At 41.1% G+C, this 14,419-nt stretch overlaps 1 protein-coding gene across 1 annotated transcript; it reads right to left on the reverse strand.

Annotated features, from left to right (window-relative positions):
- Positions 1 to 6,583: 6,583 nt before the first annotated feature.
- kitlga (kit ligand a) lies at positions 6,584 to 12,442 on the reverse strand (the record flags this gene model as incomplete). The annotated part of the gene is made up of 8 exons (XM_084451362.1): positions 6,584 to 6,653; positions 7,035 to 7,144; positions 7,410 to 7,513; positions 8,749 to 8,953; positions 9,264 to 9,416; positions 9,679 to 9,735; positions 10,488 to 10,595; positions 12,401 to 12,442. The coding sequence occupies 8 exons, from the start codon at positions 12,440 to 12,442 to the stop codon at positions 6,584 to 6,586; spliced, it is 849 nt and encodes a 282-aa protein (XP_084307488.1).
- Positions 12,443 to 14,419: the final 1,977 nt, after the last annotated feature.

The following is a 14,419-nucleotide window of genomic DNA, read 5'->3' on the forward strand; positions in this document are numbered from 1 at the left end:
GGTTTTCGAATACATAGCATCAATTGCATTAATGGAAACATTAAATTGGGTCTAATTATACATGTGTTGAAAGTTAAGATAATTAGCCTACAAGCCGCGAGGCTACGCAACACAATAAGCAAAACAATCTCACTGTTTCACTCGTCCCACTCCTCTGTTTCACTCGCCCCGCACGGCAGGGACAAGAGAAACGATGCACATCTTCTGTTCTCGGCCGTCTTGAATTGAACTGTTACACCACAGAACCAAACTTACAACTAATAGGTTAGTAAAGGACATGTACAAGTTGTTTGTCATCATCAAAAAATGTAATCTCCATCTTTATTAATTTCTGTGTAAATCTGATCAAACCAAAAAGTGTTTCATTCGTCCCGGTCCTCCCCTACAGTTAATAACAGTCTGTGGTCTACCTTGAACAGTAATATAGCCTATGCTGCACACAGTGTGAGTAGTATTAGGAGGATAGGCCTACACTGGTGATCAAGTTAACAAACGCAAAATGAAAATCGCAACAACAGGAAGGTGGGAACCTCCAAAGGAACCCTACACGTTAGCTAGCCGAAAGAAAGACGAAAAATCTCTCCCAGGTGTGCGCCAGTAACGTTAGCCCAACTACCGTGGGTGCCTCTTATGGTGCACGCCCTCTGAGGCGTCACATAAGCCCTCTCCCACCACCCGGCTGCGCAGAGGTTTTGCATACGGTTGCGCTTTCCTAGATTTACCGCAAGGTCGGGAATTGCTAGCATTTCCCGGTTAATGTGCACAATCCCCTACCTTGCGGGAGATGTGAGAAATACTAACCAATTTCTCACATCTCCCGCAAGGTCGGAGAATGTGCACATTACCCGGGAGATGTGAGAAACGAACATGTTTCTCCTACATTCCCCGCGAGGTCGGGGAATGTGCGCAATAACCGGGAAAAGCTCACATTCCCCGTTTTCTCACATTGACCGTAACATATACATTAGTTAGAGTCTGTTCATATAGATGCACTGATAATGGACTACTTATCCATTTAACCAAACCACTAAAAGCTAACATACTGTTCGACTGATCAGATAAAACTATTTAGGGAGACTATATAGTATTGTACATTTTGAAGTGTAGAAGCCAACATAAGCCACCTTCAGATACAAATCATATAAGGAACCTATCTACAGTATCTAGTAAACACACACACATACACACACACACACACACACACAACATACACGCACACACCAACACACACACTGGACCAAGAGCCACAAGATGGCCCAAGTTCATCCGCTTCCTCTCTGAGGGGGGTGTTCATGGCGGTCTATGTGGGAGCTCCGGTCATATCCTGCACAGAACTGACTTAAACCTCTCATGGCTCAGCGGTCATATCCTACATCTGACCCCTTAGGCACAGTGGATGCAGACTGTAAATGACCATGCCAGTGGATCTGAGGCCAAGCTTATATCCTCAATGTGGATAGACCACATTCATCAGATATTGTGTGTGTGTGTGTATATACATATATATATATATATATATATATATATATATATATATATATGTATATACATACATATATCTATACCAAGGGATTTGATCATGGGTGGAGGGAGGGTTTGTATGAGGTGTACATTTTGTATATCATACTATGTCGTATTATTGTGATTCTGCTTTTAAGTTGTAGGTAATGGTATTAATGTTTATGTAGGCCCTACTGTTAAGTGCTAAGGCCAAGGACCACAACGGAAATACGTCTTTGAATTTTTGTGCCATCCTTGACATTTTTATGATGCATGACTTGCTTAGTCTATTATTTCATTTTGCAAAACTTTTTGTTCATCAGTCAGGCTTCACATAGGCAACGGTAGGCCTGTTAAAGTTTTATAGGCTGTCAAATAGGCCTATATGCTATGCTTTTTCCCCAGGTATGGGTCGGGTTAAATTAACACCATCCTCCAACACATTCTGGAGCACCAGCTGTCCCTGCTGCGAGTGCCGGACTCTATCTGCAGGTGGATTACGGACTTCCTGACCAACAGGCCACAGCAGGTGAAGCTGGGTAAGAACATCTCCAGCCCAAAGTCCATCAGCGCTGGATCCCCGCAGGGCTGTGTTCTGTCCCCCCTACTCTTCTCCCTCTACACCAACAGCTGCGTCTCTCTCCACCCGTCGGTCAAGATTTCTGTCCCGAAAGTATTATGGGACATATTATACATCAAAGTGTTTGTCTATTTGTCTTGATTCTAGCCATCTAAATATCTAAGCTACACGACAGTTCCACTGGCTGGCTATAGCCGGTAACATTAGCTACTGTACGGGGGCGACGAGGTGCACGTCAGGCTACGGCATAGGCAGGCGCGCGGATTGGCTGGAGGCGCAAACTGTCGGCAACTCGTCCAAAACATTTCTGGGTCGCAACACCTGATCAGAGAAATCCACATAATCCACATAATAATAATAATAATAATAATAATAATAATAATAATAATAATAATGGCATGATGGCGAAGATGAACTGCTTTGAATTACCTTACTGTATACTCGTAGCTAGCTAGCCCAGATTACTGCTGTTGGCCCTGTCATATCTAGCTGACATCACAGCAGAGCCAGAGCACACCCGTTCAGCTGACCCCAACTGTGTCAAACCCAGCTGCTCAGAAACTGCAACAATGATGCACCACCAGTGTATTTTTGACATTTGTTATTACGTATTGTTACCCTAATGACACTGCACATGCTGACGACATGAATCATAGGGCAGAGGTCTTTGCCCACCTTCTACTTAGGATGATTTGTACAATATAGCTGATAACCTCTCACCAGAGCATGCGTCAAGAAAAGTTCAAAGTGCAAGACCCAGATGCACCCTGATGTGCCAGTTGTGTTTTACCATCACAGAGTCAACGAAATGGGTGTGGAGTAACATAAACCTTTCAGTGGCCTAGCCTACAGAAAGATAAATCATCCATGAGTCAGCCTTCTCTGGCCTTCACAACAAGACTGACCATACTTGAAGTTGCACTGCAGTTTACTGTATAGGCTTGTGTCATTCTTTTGATTCACTCATTGTTGGAAAGTCTCAATATGTCTATTCATGGCTACACAGTGATATATTCATAAGGATCTATCTGGAAAATTAACCATTTGTTCACCCTTTAGTTACTGAATGCAAAGACAATGACACAAGATCCTGTAGGAAAATATTACTCTCTACGATAACAAGGCAGTTATACAACTGGATTTATTGCATCATCTATTTTATATTGTGAAGCAAGCTTTTGAAATGTTCAAATCTATATAGGGCTATGGGAACATTATCTTAAAAATATTAAAAAGAGAATGTACAGCTTTGAACCAATCAACCACACTTAACAGTTGGATACGTGTACTTTATTCATATCTCATATATGTTTGCTTACATTTATACAAAAATACAGAATACAGTAGTGACACCCAGCTTTCAACCGGGTCATAATTATTTTTTTCTTTTGGCACCCAGACTAATTTCCTGCCTAGAGCCTGTTTGCTTCTCCTGTTAGTATGGGACACTTACTGTACATGTAGCTAGAACCCAAAAGTCATGTTCAGGAACAGTTCGTTTCACCCTAAGAACAGACCATAATCCCATCAACATAGAACTGACCTGGGAACAGTACTTCATGGCACTTGCTCTCTGTACCATGGGATGCACAGCAGCATGGATTCCATGTGTTGGGCAGTGTTCCTGGTCTCATAGAAAGACAGGACAATTGGAGATGCCACCTTATTTCTGTACACAGCTTAAAGCCTGTTTCGGCTTGTGATATTCATACAACATGTAAAAAATAAAAAATAAAATCTGAACTGCTGAAGTTCAACTTTAAACACTAATTTACCAGGAACTGGCTTACAATTATGTTCATGGGCAGAAACCTTATTTTTAAACACTTTAAACACTAACCAAAAGCTGAGTGAGGATGTCTTAACTTCCATTGCTTTCATTTTGATGAACAGCACGTATAAAGTCATTTACATTTCATTCATTTGGATGCTTTTTTTCTTGCAGCTTTAACACAACAAAACAACATTGAACCACATCAAGCATCTTCAGTTTTTCATGCTGAAACACACTATTGTCACATTTGCTCCGAGTTATATGAACACCAATGTGGTATTAACACACTCAATTTTGCACGATAAATACACTCTTCTAATGGGAAAGGCCCAACGGCAAATTCCCCCAATACACTTTGATGAAAAAAAACTGCTTTACCAGTGGAACCATATCCTAAAAATGATATGGATAACACATGCAGACAGGATTGTCTAACACAATGCAAGTTCGGGTTGAATGTACGTATTTGTGTCTGTCACAAGTTCTTTCATGTACTGCAGTACTGCTTTAGAAGAGTATGGAGCATTCACTGAATTGTCAAATGGCTGGGTTATCATTGTTGATATGGCTTGTGTTCTGATACTTAAAATAGCTTTTATGCATACAGTATACTGTAGGGCTCATTTACTGCATTATGTGTGCTTTAATGGGATAAAGGGTAAAGGTCAACACACAAACACAACCCAAGTAGGCAATTTCATTAGTCATACTGTAGTTACAACCAGTTACAGTAGACCATGATGGAATACAATACCGAGTTTTGTCTCATGTTCAAATGAGATTGGTTACAATGATCCACATGCTTAGTTCAAACAGCACACAGTAATCATTGTATGACGTGTATACTTGTGGAGTCAACAACATCAGTCTGAACTAGATAATAGGTCGAGTAAGGGAGAGTCAATTTGAGCAAGAAAAAAAAGATGATGTAGGTGACCAATACAGATGCTCATTAAAGAATTATGTAATATGCTGCATCATGGTTTGGATAATATTCAATATAGCGACTGAATTGTACCCCCCCCTCCCCCCAAAAAGAAGCTTTTTTTCGACTTTTATAATTCACATAATAGTTAAAGGATACATTTCAAAATCATCAAATGGGTCCCCTTAGGTGATACTGTAAATATTTCAAGAGAAGTCAGTGACATTTTGGAATTGCACCTCAGGCTGGGAAATGACCAGGGCAAATTTGGTATTTTCAAATGATCAGTTCTCCGTTTATTCATTGCAATTAGACTTGCAATATGACACCCTCTCTCTCTCTAATGTTTTGGTTGATGGTTACCATCCCAGTACCTCTATATTCTAGGTTTCATGTAGAGTAAGACAGTAGAAATGGAATGGAATGTTTTCAGATTTAAAAAACAAACAAACTATAACCTATAAATGATATAGCCATTACCCACATCATAATGTACTGGGTTTGTGATGGTTAATATTTGAAAAAGACATGTAGGTTGGTTGAGGGAAAGTATTAGCCAATAATAAATAATAAAATAAAATATTCAATACACTAACATTGCTAGGCTCCTTTTTTACTCCATTAGCCATGAGCAGGTTGCTTATCTGGTTAACATTTTGTTTAACTGTATTGTGGCTGTGTACTACATGCAACACCGCACCTCATGAGCAAAAAACTGATATCAGGAATTATGTGTAGTAGATCACTTGGGCCTCGTCTCTCTGTCTTGTGCATCTTTGACAAAAAATGAGCAGATCCTGACTCTTTGATACAGTAGAAATGATCATGGATATATGATGAATCTGCCCCAGCTCTATGATCCTCAACAACATGGATGGCTGTTTCTTCTTCTTCTGGATTTCCTGTTAGATAGTCAAAGCAGCACATGCTGTATACAATGTAGTTATTCTCCTATAAACCCATACACACTACATGAACCATTCATACTGTACACTATCAACAACATAATCACACATGTATGTCATTTGCAAATAAAACTGCCAAATGTGATTCAAGCACATTCTATGTAACAGTTTTGTACTTGTTAACAGTATGTACTACTGTCTTCAATTGTACAACTTCAAATGTGTTGTGTAGTCCTTGAAATGCACCCCTGGGGCCCTGTTCCTACAAAAGTAGTGTTTCTAACATCAGCTGGATGATTGTCAGGTGTATCATCAACAGCAGCAGTACGATGCTGTCAGCATTCAGAGTAAATAAATAAATAAATCATACAACCTCGTCAGCACATTGCCAAAGACATAAAACAGATAGTTACGTTTGAGAATATTTCTATTAAGTTTGTTTGTTCTTTTCTTGGAAAGTCCAATGGAAACCAAGACAAAAATGGAAGATGAAGAGCCGCTGAGAAGGTGAAGAATTAGAGTGACTACGGGTAGGCATTCATGCTTCAGTCCTCAAAAAAGAAAGCCGTTTGACATTTCTCTACCTTGTTCTTGAGACTACCTGGGCTCCATGGTGTAGTCAGACCCACACAAAGTGCCATTGGGGGAGTACTTATAAAATAGTCAGCCTGTGGAATCACTTTATAGTAGATTACAGTGATGAAGTCACTGTGACAGTTCTGGTCTTAAGATGTTTCCATAGGGCAGGCTACACGTATTTCCATTTAATATCATTTAATGTCAAATCTGACTGTTGGTGATGATGAGTTAATTGCAAGAAGGACCAGCTTATCAAGATCCAAGGAGTGATGTGACTGGACAGCTGTCCTTGCAGAGTCTATGCAATGTCATTCTCTGGTTCAGGGATGTGGAGAGAAATTCAGTTTTTTGGTCACTGTATTTGATTGCTTCCGAGACTCCTCTTGACACCTAGAAGAGAGGAAGGGGCAGAGATACACCATCGTTAAGACACTTTTATAACGATGTACAGGAGCTAACTCCACATTTAAAAAAAATAAAGTAACTTTTTATTTATTTATTACATTTTATACTTGACATGACAACACATGCAACAGGATTCTGATGTAAAATAATGGAATCATGAAAAACTCACCAATTTCACAAAGGGTGACAATTACACAGTCTCGATGACGTTCAAACTGTTTCTGTATTAGAATAAAGAAAAAGTGACTCACAATACCTTATACATAAAGTACAGTGAAAGCAGCTGTCATATCTTTGTTAGCTAGCTATGTTGGACACTACTGACCAACATATTCTTACTAAGATGAAGGGGAACGATGTGCCTACCTTTCAGACAGGTCATCAGTTAGTGGGGGGGTGTTCCTTTTCGTCCCTGGGAAGAGGCCTCTTTCTCCAGAATTCTCTTCTGATGAATGTTGGTTCCTCTTGGCTTTGACCTGGAAAAAAAACAAAAAATATATCTTATATCAAGCTTGAAAGCACCTAAATTAACCTCAAAGTAACCTTTCACGAGTAATAATTATTATTATTAATACGCCTATCAAAACAATAGTCTAATAGACAAAACTATTACAGAAAGAATCAACTGCAATCAAAAGATGCCATTCACCACAAACAGTACAAAATCTAGAAACAAAATATTATTGACACTCAAACAACTAAACGCTGCTGCCAAGTCCTTAGGGTCACAGGTCGCCTCACCTTCCACACAAACAGAAACACAATGGCAGCAATTGGGACGAGCAGTAGTAGTGACAGTAGACTTCTTTCCACCCCTTCAGGCAGGAACCTCAGCAGCTCATTACCTATACAGAAAGACACTGTGTTGTTTGTCTCAAAGTGTCAAATGTAGGTTCTAGCAGGGAAATGTTCATTGTCTAGGCATTACTTAGGCATTTGACAATCCAGCAAGTCTAGTTGTGTTAGTTTGTTTCTAATATTTCTTTATGATATAAAATTTTAACTCACTGGATTTGCAGTCTGGTGCCGAAGCATCACAGTATGGTTCTTTGAAGGGAGAGAGAGAGAGAGAGAGAGAGAGCGAGAGAGAGAGAGAGGGAGAGAGAGAGAGAGAGAGAGAGAGGGAGGAAGGGGGAAGATATTGAAGGAGAGACAGAAAAGGGAAAGGGTGGAGTGTTAATGCCCGATGATGAAAACGCTTCATTGTCAGAAGCTAAAAAGTCACTTCACAGCAGCCTTTTCTTTCCCTCAGACAAAAGATCTGATCTATCCTCTCCAGGAAAGAAAGGCCAAGCGCTTGGGAAGATCTGAAGATCGCACTGTAATCAACACTTCCACAATTGAGGTTGCGGCCCTTTTCTTCTTTTCATAGAGTCCACCAGGGGACATCTGCCCTTGGCCCTGTGACTCAGCAGCAGTAATGTCACAATGGACCTTACAAGCACCTGGTACATTTTATGTTTTGTCTTGTGGAGTCTTTTAAAGAAAAAAAAAACCTGATGCTGTATAGGACAAAAAAATGCAACCCAAACCGCCACAAGAGATCTGCCCTAAAAAGAAGTTGTTCACAAGAGAAGTCCGATGAAGATGAGTGCCCATCCACCAAAACTAAATCATTAACTTAACTTGAGCCATATGAGAATCATAGAAGGAAATGGCAGACCACTAAATCAGGCCTGCTGTATCACAATCCGCAATGTGGTAGAACTGTCAAATCAAATCAAACTTTATTTATATTGCGCATTCCATACATAGCTCTCCTAACGAGACGATCGAGCAAGCTCCTGGAAAATGTCATGGGCTAGATACTTCATAAGAGAGACATGACTAACAGGAGAGTGCACAAATAGTTACAGAGAAGTTGCCTACAGGGTACAGTAGGTCATTATGTGTTAGCTATCACTGTAGTCTCTAATATGATATTTGAGTGAATCATTACAAAGCACAGTAAGCACTTAGCAGAACAGGCTCATAGAGAATGCCGTAACTGTAAATCACAATGAGTAAATCACAATGAGGTCCATACAGTAAATTTGAAAAGCATAAGCAGCCTTGTTGCTAAAGCTAAACAGATATTCACCTGTTGTTGAGTATGTTGTTGTTGTTGTTATTGTTGTTGTTGTGGTTGTTGTTGTTGTTTCTGTGGGACAGGGAGGTGGTTCACAGTCTATTGAATCTCTTCTCGTCTCCGCTGTTTTAAGGAAATCTTCCACAAACTGAAAGTAGTGCCCTGTCTGCCACCTCTCATCCCTGTAGTGGCACTCGAAATCAAACATAATCACATCCTGAGGAGACAACAATACTGATTTAGACGTTTAAAGATGTTTTAAGGCTAATTCAGGGTAAAAGGGTGAACATTTGAAGTTGCAGGGTGTTTGCATTGTGATTGTATACATGCACTTGCCCTTATTTCAATTATCTGTTATCTTATCAATCTACTTAGATCAGGGGAAGTATAGTCTTGGGAAATGCATTTCATCCCTTCACTGTAGGCCACTGGTTGGTGTGATTAGCAAAACCTAATATGGACTGAAATGCTGAGAAGTAGCAGAATTAAACAAGAGAACAACAGAACCAACAGAACTTAAAACTTACCAGAGGCCCCATGTAATACCGCATATCTTGCAGCATTTGGATGAAGATGCCAATATCATATCTGTTGGATGATATGTTTCCAAACTTATGTGCCAATTCTTTTAAACTTTGCTCCAAGTAGGCAACGTTTAGCTGCACCCAACACATTCCACTCTAAAAGATAAGAAAACAGGAAATAAGACCTGGATGAATTATGAATATGAAGAATTAAAAATACAAGAGATATGACATACTCCAGCAAGAGTCACTTGACAGATATAGATAGATAGATAGATAGATAGATAGATAGATAGATAGATAGATAGATAGATAGATAGATAGATAGATAGATAGATATGAACTTTATTAAAACCCTGGGGTATGACTTAAGCATCAAGTTAATTGTGGTGTTGTTGAGAAAACAAACCTATCTCACCTCTGATTTTGGCATGTAACGCAGAGGAATCTTGTAATCTTTAGGAATATTTTGTTTCTGTTCAAAAGGGACAATGCAGACAAAACAATCAGTACAGGGAAATAAATGATAATTTATCAGGCAAATCAGATTAACCTTTTATTTACTTATCAGAACATTATTAAACAGAAACTCATAATCGCTTGTACAGGAAGACAGCCACACTTTTACAGAAGAAAAAATGTGTATCATGTACTGTGCAGTGCAAGGCTTGACAACCAGGTGTGGTAGAGATCAGAAGGGTTCCAGATCCAAGAAGCATACGCTGGGAAATCAACTAAGGCCAGTCACCATTTTTGCCCATTTTTTGTCTATCATGCCAGCACAGACCCACAAGCAAATGCAACTCCCAGTGCAGGTCTCCCATTTACTGTACTATTGGCATGGAGCAGCCCCAGATAGTGGACAACAGTTGGCTGGATATGGCTGCGTATTTATAGTTCAATTGAATCAGGACAGGTACTGTAATATGAGTCTTGTGGGCCAGACCTGGTCCAAGGGTAAGATACCCATCAGACCTATGCCATGATCTTGACCCTCATTTGAACTGTAATTCTATGATGGATGGACCAGACGTGCCTTACACACCCTTTATTTAAGTCCTCAAAAATCCTCTGAAAACCAATTAACAGTGTGCATTCCACCTTTCTTGAAAGACTGGCGTGACAAAGAATGATAATGAATGATACTGAAGAACAAAATCAAGACGGTTTAAGCTTCTAAGCATTTGCCAACATGATTTTGGTAATAAGTGAAAATGACAGTCTTACCAATTGTGAAATTCTGGTGATGTCATCTGTCACAGGGTTTACAAATTCACTTGAGTAGACTCCAAGCGTGATACACAGCAATAAATGGACACAGACGCGTATCCAAATCTGAAAGGGGTAAAGAAAACACAAAATGATTAGAAAATAATTAGACATATATTGGTCGAATAAAGAATAATGCCCAAGATTTCCTTTTAGGGTGGTCTTAGTCAATTAAGCTAAAACATACCATTTAGGACCATGACCTCTCAGGGTTCATTTGTTCTCTTTTTGATGATAGTGTTCATAACAAATGTGATCACAAATAACCTTGTTCAGTCCAGTCTCCTGTAATTATCCTCAGGGCATCATTACAGAAAACTGAAGGTATTTGGTCACCTCAACTGGGTTATTATTTGTTCTCTAATTGGTCCACTGCAGAGGGCTGAATTGCAGCCTTGGTCCAGCTCTTGTCTGTGAGGCTTGGGCCTCTGCTGACCCATTCACCACCACTCCACCCCCATGTCACCAGGCCAGTCTGAGCATGTTATGCAACAGACCCACACCTTCCCTCTGAGCTGAGATTAGGTGCTGTTGAGAGTGAATCCTTCAGGTGAAGAAACCCCGAGGGGATTAGCGATAAGAGCTCACAAACCTGAGTCGGCAAGACCTGAGCAGGACAAGGCTCTGAGAATGGTTCTTGTTTTAGCACATGTCAAGGAGTTCAGCCAGTGAATATTTTGGTTTATACAACGGGTAGTTCAGACCAAGCTGATTGATCAAGAGCCATTGTATATTCATGATGGGTAAAGCCTCTTTACAGTTCTATCTAAGCACTTTCGAAAGAGCAGCAGCATCCCCACGAACTCATCTGTGTCTGTGTTGGCGTTCCAGGATGGCCCTTTGCTACAATGTTTCCAAAAACGCTCTGAACGTCGCATAAGTAGTGATGCACTAGCAGTTGTTTCTGTGGTCTCTGCCTGCAGCCGAAGTGTTGCATCACTGGCTTTGATTGCTGTGCACCATATGTTAATCAGGGTTATAGTATATCTTTACCTAGAGCTATAACTAACTAGTTAACTAGCCTACAATAGTATCATTCACAGCAAGCAAGTTAGCTGAGACTGTCACTCCTGAGTTGATGACTGACCAAAATCTTGTGCCCGGCTGCACAATAATGTACCAAACAAGCATCGTATTTATTTGGAAAAAGAAAAATCTAGCATAGCCAGTTTGTTGACTATTCGTTTTGACAACTGGACAGTTGATGTTGCACAGAAAATATACAGTACAATTTGTTAATGGCTAGCAAGGTTGCTACTGTATCAAAGTCAAGTCTGGCATTAGCTATGTGCTCATTGTCTGCCACTATGGAATAGTAGGTTGTATTCCAGGGGAGGGAAACTTGCTGAAAGCAAATGTATTGGACACTCTATATTTCATTTACAGTTTGAAACTATTGGATATATCATTGCTGTTCCTCCAGGGAATATGATCACCATGTGTAATTCCATAGCAATGTAAACTGCTATTCTTGGTTAGAGATCTAAAAGACACTAAATAATTAATTCCAAAATATTTCCTGATGATGTAACATGTCCTCTTATTTCAGGCATCATACTGTTTTGACTGCCAAATGAAGCAAAGTGGACTTTAATTAGGCTCATTCCACTCATTAATTTAGTTGCATTTCCCTTGCTGCAGTCATAAACATGAGGCTCTGCCGAGTGACGTCGACCAGCACAACCCATGGTATATTGGCTATATACCCTTGAGTGACTTATTGCTTCCATATCTGCCATCTTTCTAGTCACACCAGAGCTGAAGAACAAATAACTACCATTGGGAGAGAGAAAGGGCAAGGGAAATGCAACTATAATATTCATGCAACTATAATATTCATGAATGGAAGGAACCTAATTGGCGGGCTGTACTGTGGTCATAGACATGAGGCGTAGACGAGTGCTGTCAACCATCACAACCCGTGGTATATTGGCAATATAACACAACCGTCAAGAGAATTATTGCTTCAGTATCTGCCATCTTTATCATTATACCAGGGCTGGAGAACAAAGCATTGGGATGGGGGGGGGGGGGGCAAGGGAAATGCAATTAAATTCATGAGTGGAAGGATCCTAATTAATTTCCACTAAGCTTCTTTCAGCAATCTAGTGAAGGCCACATAAGTTCAGTGAAGTTGCAGTGTACCTGTTCTTCAGTTTACTGTACACATTTTCCAAAAGCTAGGTCAGTAAGGAGTTAAAATGATGCAGGTAAAACTGATTGACTGAGAATGATCTCAATGGGTAACATACTGTTTTGTCTAAATTGGCCCATCTAGAACTTGAATGTAAAGATGAATTTTGAAAGGATCACATTACCAGTAAAATCAGTCTCCTTCATTCAATGGATATTTCCACTACCGGAACTGATCCACTACAGGAACTGATCTTGCCAATCAGTGATCATCTGCTACACTCTGTTTAAGGGGGATACAGGTCCCTCAGACCCTTGCCCCGGTGGGGGAAAAGGGATCACTTCACCATATTCCTCTGGACAGCTTACGTTAACAAATTACACAAGGAACGTCTGGTGACGAGGGAGGTGCGACATTCGATGGACCAATCAGAGGTGGGTGTGGGTCGCACCGCATGACGCACTCTGGAGTAGGTTCAAGGACATCACTGTTGATCACAATTCGGGTATAGTGAGATGATGAAATTAAAATTCAAACAAGGTGACCTCAGAAGCATATGGCAGGGATTAAACACCATGACCGACCAACTGGCTCCTGTGTTAACAGTGATATTCAACCTGTCCCTCGCCCAGTCCATTGTCCCTACAGTCCTCTATCATCCCCGAACCCAAGAACCCAAGACTAGCTTGCCTCAATGACTATTGCCCGGTAGCTCTCACCTCTGTGGTGATGAAGTGCTTCGAGAAGCTAGTTAAGGACCACATCTGCTCTTCACTGCTCAGTACACGGAACCCTCTACAGTTCACATACAGACTCAACAGATCCACAGAGGATGCGATTGTCCACATTCTCCACACTACCCTATCCCACCTAGACAAGAGCAAGAGGAACATGTTGGGTTATGCGAGACCACTGTTCATTGACTATAGTTCAGCTTTTAACACTATAACTCCACCCAGGCTTGACAACAAGCTCAGGGTCCTGAGGCTAAGCAGCGCCCTCTGTAAGTGGATCCTGGACTTCCTGTCAGATAGGCCCCAAGTGGTAAAGGTAGGCAACCACACCTCATCCTCCCTCACCCTCAACACAGGAGCCCCAGGGCTGTGTCCTGTCCCCGCTTCTGGACTCCCTGTACACAAACAACTGTGCAGCCACCTTTGACTCCAATTCCATTGTTCGGTTTGCCAACGACACAGCAGTGATAGGCCTGATCTCCAATAATGATGAGAAGGCCTTCCTGGAGGAGGTGAAACTCCTGACTCAGTGGTGTCAGGATAACAACCTCCATCTTAATGTCAGCAAGACAAAGAGGGTGCTGCTGGACTTTGGGAGGAAGCAGGAAAGGAACTGCACCCCCTTAATCATCAATGGGACCCCTGTAGAGAGAGGGGACAGCTTCAAATACCTTGGTGTCCAGCTTCTACACAAGCACGATCAAGAGTATCCGGACTGGGGATATCATCACCTTGTACAGGAACAGCAGTATACAGGATTGCAAGGCCCTACAGAGAGAGGTATGGTCAGCTGAATATCCGTCCGTCCATCCATCCATCCATCCATCCATCCATGACATTTTGCCTACGGAGCCCAAGTCCAAATGAATGGGTGGCTGGTGGGGGGAGATTCAGTGCACTTGGTGCTCTCCCCTCACACAACCCAGTCCAAAACCTGTGATATTGCCGTTTTAATTACGTCGAGACCTTTCTGTCAGTCCAAACCGCGTGTCTCTGTGACCGTCCCACATGAAGATACAGAC

Source organism: Borostomias antarcticus (genome assembly GCF_949987555.1).
Source record: "Borostomias antarcticus genome assembly, chromosome: 16".
NCBI lineage: Eukaryota > Metazoa > Chordata > Actinopteri > Stomiiformes > Stomiidae > Borostomias > Borostomias antarcticus.